This window comes from Dendrobium catenatum, unplaced genomic scaffold (assembly GCF_001605985.2).
Source record: "Dendrobium catenatum unplaced genomic scaffold, ASM160598v2 fragScaff_scaffold_54, whole genome shotgun sequence".
NCBI lineage: Eukaryota > Viridiplantae > Streptophyta > Magnoliopsida > Asparagales > Orchidaceae > Dendrobium > Dendrobium catenatum.
In genome coordinates, this window is record NW_021318516.1 from 1,428,269 (window position 1) to 1,437,814 (window position 9,546).

The window sequence follows — 9,546 nt, forward strand, 5'->3', positions numbered from 1 at the left end:
GCTTGTTCTCCCTTAAAACTTCAAGCAGTGACTTCAAATGCTCAAGGTGTTGGAGTCGATTGTTACTGAAGACTAAGATGTCATCAAAGTAGACAATACAGCACTTACCGAGGAACGGTTTTAAGAGTTCGTTCATCATACGCATGAACGTAGAAGGTGCATTACATAACCCGAATGGCATTACCTTCCATTCAAAGAGTCCCTGTGGCGTTTTGAAGGCGGTTTTCCACTCGTCGCCGGATCGGATGCGAATCTGATGATAACCGCTCCTTAAGTCCAATTTGGAAAAAACAGAGGATCCCGTGAGAGTGTCCAGCAGCTCATCTATTCGAGGCATTGGAAATCTATACTTGACTGTGATTTTGTTTATGGCCCTGCTGTCAACACACATTCGCCATTTGCCATCTTTTTTTGGTACTAGGAGAGCGGGTACAGCACAAGGACTCAAGATAACTTGAATTAGCTGTTTTGTCATTAGATCATCCACAATTTCAGCCAGAACTGTTTGTTCCTTCGGATTGAGCCGATAATGCGCTAAGTTCGGTAGGGAAGCACCTGGTATGAGATCAATTTGGTGTTGTATGCTTCGGAGTGGTGGAAGCTCGGCTGGTAGCTTATCTGGTATTACTTCCGCAAATTGAGTGAGGATCTCGGCAATTTCAGGCGGTACTTCCGAAACTGGGGTACTGGGATTTACTTCCGCAATGAGCAATGCGAATAACGGGGCAGGTTCACGCCAGCACTGTAATAAAGTGGAACCCGATACAAGATGAGCAGCTGCTTGTTTCGTTTCCCCTTTTGTTGTCAAGAGTCCCTCCGATGTTCCCGGTAGTAGTCGTAACTTCCGTCCCTTCCAATCAAAGGAGTAAGCATTGGCCCTGCCTTCATAGTGAGCATCCACATCAAATTGCCAAGGTCTACCGAGAATTAAATGACAGACGTCCATGTCAAGAACGACACACAAGATCTCGCAAACATAGTGTTTGCCAATAGAGAATGTTACCCGGCATGCTTTGGAGATTACGATCTCCATTCCCCGCTTTACCCACCCTATTTTATAGGGCTGGGGATGTTTAGTAGTCTTCAACTGCAGACATTGAACGCCGAGCGGGATATGATATTCTCAGTACATCCGCTATCGATGAGCAGATCACACACTTTACCATTAATGGTGCAGCGTGTTTTGAAGATGGCGTGACGTTGCGACGGACTGGGTCGCCGTGGAGCTAATAGCAGTTTCTCCATAACCCCAAGGAAGGGATCTCCCTCATCAGCCTGCACCTCTTCGACATCCGCCTTATCTTCTATTTCCAGGTCGGTGATTTCATTCTCCACATCCGGACCGGCAAACTGTAGTTGTTGTATTTGGGGACACTCGATGGATTTGTGCCCGGATTGGAAGCACCGAAAACACTTCAACGTTGAGGGTCTGGCATAAGGATTGGTTGATTTCTGTTTGGGTTGACTCTTTCTGTCGCCTCCAGTATTAGGTGGAAGACCCGCTGGAGAGGCAGCGTTAACTGTCTGGCTAGATTTAGTCACTGAATTGGAGCTACTTTTGGAACTAGAGGAATTTGGCTCTTGCCAATGTCTTCGATTGAATGGTGGTTTTGGCTGTTGGCTCTGCTGTACTTCAACCTTCATAGCTAAATTCACAGCCTGTGGCATAGTCCACACGGAGTTGAGCTCCAATTTATCTTGAATACTGTCTTTGAGACCGCCGATATATCTCGCGACCAATTGGGTTCCTGACTCATGTAAGTCGTTTCTGGCGCTCAACCTATTAAATTCTTCTGTATATTCGCTAACAGTGCGAATTCCTTGCATACAGTGCTGATACCGCATGTATAAGATTTGCTCAAAATCTGTGGGAAGGAATTGCGCCCTTAACAATTGCTTCATTCTTGCCCAGGTATTGATGCGGCTTCTACCTTCCTTCCGTCTGCTCTGCAAGACTTGCTCCCACCATGCACTGGCGCCGCTTTTCAATCGACACTCCACATATTTGACTTGTCTCTCCAGAGCAATTTCCATATAATCAAAAAAATTTTCAACCGCTTTTTCCCAATCCAGATAGTCTTCAATATGCAAATGTCCATCAAAAAATGGGATATCCAACTTAACTTTGAACTCGCCTGGGTAGCGTGGGAAGCGTTCTGGCCACCTGTGTCTTCTCCCATTCGCAATCCACCCGTCCTCCGTATCGTCTTAAAAGGAGTCCCTCAGGTCAGGATTGTGCCGGCGCGGAGGTGTTTCGTCTTCTGAATTGGCTTGGTCCCGTTGATTTACAGGAATATGCCTGTCATGGTGTCCATATGTGGGACGACGACGAGGTGTTAACCTATTTGCAGGTAATTCCTCCCTATGAAATAGTGGCGGATCTTTCGCCGCATTAGGATTAAACCCTTGACGAATCGCCATAGTCAGGCGTTGAACGTCCGTGGCCAGATCATCGATCCTCCGATTGATCTTCTCCTGACTCGCCCATAGTCCATCGATGGAGCGAGCTTCTTCCCTCACCGGTTCTTTGCCGCGATCTGTCATTGTCTTCCAGCTTTGAGCGTTGGCTCTGATACCAATTTGATGCCCTTGTGCAGGATCTTCAGCTCCTGGAAACACAAACAAATGCAAGAACAAAACAATGTAGGGAAAGGTAGCAGGAATACCTCTATATTGCTCAGTATTCTTCAAGAATACGGTTTGTAAAAAGAGTTCAAAAACATCATCTATCCTTCTTTCTCAGCCTTCCTGCTATATAAGTTCTATTTGCTCTATTTTCTAAATAGTAAAATAAAAGATGTAAAGTGTATAAAGGTACTTTTGTCAGAAAAAGGTGATACTAAGGAGTGTGATTCTGTTAGAATCAGGCCACATGTACCGCAGCCCTTATTTACTTAACCTGTTCGGCATCAAGGTGCCTCAGGTGAGCCTTATCAACTAGAATCTCTTCTTTTATTTTGCTGATGAACATATTGCCAGACTATAAGAGGGCCTTGCAAAGCTGGGAATTAGGGCTTAGACCATATCTTAAATCAAGTAAATATTTCAAAAGAACCTTATAGCGCTCCATAATGTCATGTTAAGCTATTTAAAGATGTGTTGTTTAATTTAATAGCAATCTTGTGTTGTTCGAATTTTACTCATATTATAGTTCTATTGGAATATTTTTGTTGCCAAGTCCCAAGTCATGGATGAGAAAAGTGAAGGGTTCGTTAGGTAGTCGAAAAATAACATAAAACTTATCAAATAATCATGATATGAATCCTTTAATATATTGCATTAATGCTAGGGCGTTCCCTAGAGGCGACGTGTTGTATGACTAGAATACAACGACAAGTGTGCAAGGGCCGTTGCACTAGTGCCCTTGGTGCAATGTTAAATAGGCAAGGGTCCTATATCATAGACAAACGTGGGCAAAGAAGCTTGTCCATGAAACTAAAATTATGATAAGAATTTGAAATATAGTTTCTCTTACATGCAAATTAATGGAAATAACATATATTATGATTTTTTGAAAGATAAGTATTCTATGCATTAAGGAAACTAAATGGGTTAGGGAAAAGGCTAAGATGATTAATAGTTTATGATTTAAAGTATGATATTCTGGAAGGAATTGTTTTAGAAATTATATATGTGTTATTAAAGATAAACGTTTGAAGGATAATATTATAGAAATTAAAAATTATTGCTGATACTAAGATTATTAATATTCTAAGCGCTTATACTCCAAAAGTAGGTTTGGATATATGTTCAAAATTAAAACTTTGGAATGTCCTAGAAGAATTAATACAAAAGATACATCTTGAAGAAATAATTTTTATTGAAGGAGATTTAAATGAATATGTTGGTAAATAAGTAGATGATTTTAAAATCAGAAAATCATTCATGGTGGCTATATCTTTGGATCGACTAATGAAGATGAAAAGGCCATATTAGATTTTTTTTTAGCTTTTAATTTTTTTAATTGCTAATCTTTTATTTAAGAAAACATATGAGCATCTCATCCCTTATAAGAATAGATATAACAAAACTCATATTGATTATTTTATTATAAAAAATAAATCATTTAGATTGCAAAGATTATAATCTGATTGAAAGTTTATGTACTCAATATTGTTTGTTTTAGATCAAGGGGAGAAAATGACAAATAAAGTAAATAATTATTCTAGGATAAGATGTTGGCATTTAACAATATTAATAAAAAATATTTTTTAGAGTAAAATTTTAGATCCTAAGATTTTGTTTATATATGAATAATTAATGTTAGATGAAAAAAATAACTAATGATATTTAAAATATTGCAAAAAATGTCTTTGGAGTATAAAAAAAAAGTTAATAATGGTAAAAATAGTTGGTGGTAGAATCAAAATGTGCATGAAAAGATAAAAAATAAGAAAATTTGTTATAAAAATTAGTTTAGCTATAAAGTTATGATAACTTAGAAAGATATAAAGGAGCTCATAAGAAGTCTAAGAAAGCAATATGCAATACAAAAGTTTTAACTTTTAATGATTTATATAATAGGTTAGATACAAATGAGGGAGAAATATATGTGTATAAACTAGCTAAACAAAGGGATATTAGTAGTAAGGATTTAGTTCATATGAAGTGTATTAAGGATGAAGATTAAAAAGTGGTTTTATTAGAAGAAAATATTCAACAAAGGTGGATGAGATATTTTGTTTAGCTTTTCAATAAAGATTGTAAGATTGTGATTGACTTTAGTCACCTTAGAATCCTAAATGAAAATAAAGATTTAGATTTGTACCGGCGTATTAGTAAAACAAAAGTTAAAGAAGCTTGAAAGAAAATGAAGTGCGAAAAAGCTATTGGATTTGATGATATTCCAATAAAGGTGTAGAAATGTTTAGAAGATGAAAAATTTTCTTAACTTACTAAACATTTTAATATTATTTTGAAAACTAAAAAGATGTCATATGAGTGAAAAATGAGTGTGTTGATTCCTATTCTTAAGAATAAAAGTAATGCACAAGATTGTGCAAATTATAGAGGAATTAAGTTAATATGTCATACTTTAAAACTATGAGAGAGAGTTGTGGAGCACAGGTTTCGGCATAACATTAATATTCCTCAAAATCAATTTGGATTCATGCTAGGTAGGTATACTATGGAAGCTATATATTTACTGAGAGGTTTGATGAGAAATATAGAGAGAACAAGGAGGATCTACATGTGTTTTTTTATTGATTTAGAAAAAGCATATGATAAAGTTCTAAGATAACTGCTATGGAGAGTTCTACATAATTAAGAAATGGGTTAATAATGCTAATATTCAAGTCATTAAGTATATGTATGCAGGAGCTATTACTTGTGTTCAAACACAAGGTGGTTTGACAAACAATTTTCCTATTTCAGTTGGATTACATCAAAGATCAACCTTAATCCCATATATTTTTTATGTAGTCATGGATGTTCTCACTAGACATTTGCAAGAGGCTCTACCCTGGTATATATTTTTTGCTGATGATATTCTTCTTGTTGATAAGAGTAGAGAGGGAGTTGAAAGTAAACTTGAATTATGGAGGTCAATCTTAGAGTTTAAAGGCTTTCGTTTGGGTAGATCTAAAACTGAATATATGAAGTGTAATTTTAGTAATAATAGATCTAGTGGAGGGATTGTGACTTTGGATGATCAAGTCATTAATAAGAGTGCACGTTTTAGATATTTTGAGTCCATTGTTCAGAGTGATGGTGAAATAAATAGGGATATTATTAGTAGAACTCATGTTGGATGGTTGAAGAGGAGGAATGCATCGAACTTGTTGTGTGATAGAAAAGTCCCTCTCAAACTTAAAGAAAAGTTCTATAAGATTATAATGAGACCTATAATTTTTTATGGTGCATAATGTTGACCATTAAAATAGAAGCATAATATTAAGTTAATTGTTGCAGAGATGAGGATGTTCAGGTGTGTGAGCGACTTTATTCTTAGAGATATGATACGAAATGAGCATATACGTGAAAAGGTTCGAGTAGCTTGAGTGGAAGATAAGATTAGATTCAAATATTTTATTAATTAATTTTTGTAACATCATGCACATAGTATTAAATCCAATTTTATACAACTATATAGCCTGATTTTATTAATCCAATAAGTAAACAGATTTTAAAAAATAAATAATGCATTGCATTCTATTATATTATTAAATGAAAGTAAAAAATTAATATATATTTTGAAATATTCAAATATTTGCAAATAATGAAAATAAGTAATAATTCAATTTTGACGCTGAAATAAAAACAAAAGAAGATCATTAACTATTATTTGCAGAGCAAAGTAAAGCGACGCCCCTAAGATCCACTTGTCTAAATATCAACCAATTCCAGCACAATATGTGGCAGGACAATGAAGTCCCTACACATACTAGTATTTCCAAGCCCCGCAGTAGGGCCACGTGCTCTCAACTACGCTAATCTGAGAGGGTATTTTCGTCCACAAGATGTTATAAATTTGCCCTCACAACCGAAGCTGGCTGGCCTCAGCAATCTCTCTATCTCTAGCATTCCACGCTCTACGTCCACCCTCCGACCGGATTCCGGTGACGGAAAAACCAGCTCCTACGTGAATGACGAATAGAATCCACCCCAAGGCTTACGCTCTTGAATCCCCAAAATCCAACGTCTCCACCACCGTAGACTCCCAATCTCCTCCTACGCCACCGGCGCCTCCGGTGACCCTTACAGTGTGGAGAAAATCGCTTCTCTTCAACTGCAAGGGGTTCACTGTATTCGATGCTGAAGGTAATCTCGTCTTCCGCGTCGATAAATATGATAGATACAGCAAGGGAGAGATCATCCTAATGGACGCCGCCGGAAATCCCCTCCTCACAATCCGACGAAAGGTATAATCCAAATAAATTAAATAATCGAGATTATAATCTAACAAATTACTATGGGGCTTTGTTAAATCGAGAATCGGATTACCTGACTTTGTTTTCCGATTGCAGAAACTGAGCTTGGGCAAGCACTGGGAGATCTACGACGGCGAGGAGTCGGCGAACCCTCGGTTCTCGGTGAAGAAGCACGTGAACTTTCTGCAACCGAAATCGTTGGCCCAGGTGATCCGTTGCGATGGCGGATCACTGGTGTACGAGGTCGAGGGATCATATACGCAGCGTTGCTGTGCGTTGTATGATGAGACTCGAATGGCGGTGGCGGAGATCCGGCGTAAGGAGGAAGTAGGTGGGGTGGATTTGGGTCTCGATGTTTTTCGACTAGTCGTTCAGCCTGGATTTGACGCCGCTGTGGCTATGGCTTTTGTTGTTTTGCTTGAAGAGATGTTTGGATCCAGAAGCTTGGTTATCTCGACCAGGTGAAGATTTTCACTTTAGGGAAAAAAAAATCGAGTATTCAAATTCCTGAAAAAAAAAAGGAAATTAGGGTTCTGGTTTTGTGCCATTTTTTGCTTCTTCGTGTTCGCGAAGAAACGATAGGATAAAGAGGTCCTGCTCGGCTTCCATTAGCCTTTGTAATATATTTGTTTGGGAGCATGGGAGCGGTGATTTTGTATGTTCTGATTTCTTAAGAAAAAACGTTTGTATATATTAAAGGTTAGCATGCACAACTAACACATCTCCTGCTCTATTGATTGGGTGTTTAGATTATTAAGTAAATTAAGAGATTTTGGGTTCGAATCATATATATGTGTTGTGTGTGTGAGTATGGATGCTATACCTTAATTTTCCCAAAAAAACCAATTAGCATGTAGCAGGCTTAAACAAAATTAGGAGTGAATGATGGTCTTTAATTACGCGGTTTTGGGCCTAGTAATTTCCAACTGTTATAGCCACCGAAAAATCGCCGGAAATATATCGCCGGTTTTTATTTCCAATTATGTTTATTCCTGTGTAAATCACAGGAAATCGCCGTCGGTAATGGACAATTTTCCTGTAGCGGTTGAACTTAAGTTTCATTTAGGGTAATTTTTTAATTATTTTGTAAAATTATTGTAGAAAAAGTAACATTTTAAAGCTGTCCAAAAAAGTAGCTTAATAGTACAAAAACTTTAAAAAGCAATGAAAAAGTAATAATCAAATAGAAATTATAATTACAATTTGAAAAATAAAACAGTAAGAAAGTAGTCCCTAACGACGCCATAGAAAAAAAAGAGTTAGCATATTAGATTCTATTAATTCTTTGAATGGATACGGTTGAAAATTATGATAAAATCTTCTCACACTCAAAATAAATAAAATCGAAATCTATATTTTCAAAGATACATAGCCTCACTCGTTGATTCAAGCAATCAAGTCATTAGCAAGATCAAAATTTGTTTGTTGACTGCGAACAACTTAAATCTTTTACTAAAGTTGAAGTAGCATAAAGCCTAAGGCTGCTCAAATAATGTAATAGTAAATTAACTCATTTGAGACATTCATGGAATTGTTTATTATATGGCTGCAATTTATCTTAATTGATGAAGATTCTAGAAGTTATTTATAAGGTTTTGGAGTCGAGTTCAGCCACCCAAAAAATGCTGCACAATAATTAGGATTATTCACCTGATAAACTTTCATGGAGTACTCGCGAATTGATAATAGATTCTCACAAAGATAATTCACCAAGAAAAGTCTCCTCCAGTTTCCCAAGTAAAATGTTAACTTCAAACCTTGGTTAGCTACTAGTACAACTAAATGATGCTTGTGTGTCTAGCTCAAACAGATTGGATTGATGATTCTTTTTCCTCATCTGGTGGGGTGTTGGGGAAGAGTTGGATGGGCATGAGGAGCATCTCAATGATATGTTTAATTTGAATATGAATCGCTTAGTGGAAAAGGCTTTCTCACTGGGGGTGAAAAATATTGTCGACAGAAATATAAAAGAAAGTAAATTTATTGTTTTGGAAGTTATGGCATGGATGTGCTATATTTGTATGGAGGGCTGTATGGGTGCCCTTTATGATTTTATTGGTTGTTGGTTTTTGGTCGCTACATGCTATGATGTCTTTTGGCTGGTCGACTACTCGGTTTTGGACATTGATGAGGTGGTTTCTTGCCCGCCCTCTGATGGCCTTCGCTTGGTTGCAACCTTGGTGGTTGTTTCTCTGCATAGTTATGGTCTTTTGCTCGAGTTTTTGTGGTTTTTTGTGTATTTGGTATTTCTGGTGGTTATTTGCTCTTCCTCCAAGGACGGTCCAAGCCAGGCAACAGGGTGGCATTTCCGAGTCTGACTGCCTTCAAGGATTTTCTTTTTTCTTTTATTTTCAAACTGCTTTGCATTTTATAGATTATTGTATTGTTTTGGATGTGTCATTTTCTTATTCTGGCCTCTTTATGGCCTTGCTTTGTATGTCTCTTTTCTTATTTGAATAAATTCTATTTCTCTTAAAAAAAACTACACTTCCTTTGTGATAGTTTTAGAAAATTTTAAAAAATTTATAAAAAAAAAATTATTTTAGAAATAAGTAAGAAAATATTCTCAAACGAAGCCTAAGTTATTAATTTTATACATTATTGTACAATAATTTTAAATCTATAACATCAATGTTAATCATCAAGTGTAAGTAGGCTAATTGCAAAAAGGTGT

The 9,546-nt window shown here is 36.9% G+C and overlaps 1 protein-coding gene across 1 annotated transcript; it reads left to right on the top strand.

The window, feature by feature from the left end:
- Positions 1–6,309: 6,309 nt before the first annotated feature.
- On the top strand, positions 6,310–7,585 carry LOC110108669 (protein LURP-one-related 8). The gene is made up of 2 exons (XM_020839417.2): positions 6,310–6,863; positions 6,969–7,585. Exons 1-2 carry the CDS (start codon positions 6,588–6,590, stop codon positions 7,335–7,337), a joined length of 645 nt encoding a protein of 214 aa, XP_020695076.1. The 5' UTR covers positions 6,310–6,587; the 3' UTR covers positions 7,338–7,585.
- Positions 7,586–9,546: the final 1,961 nt, after the last annotated feature.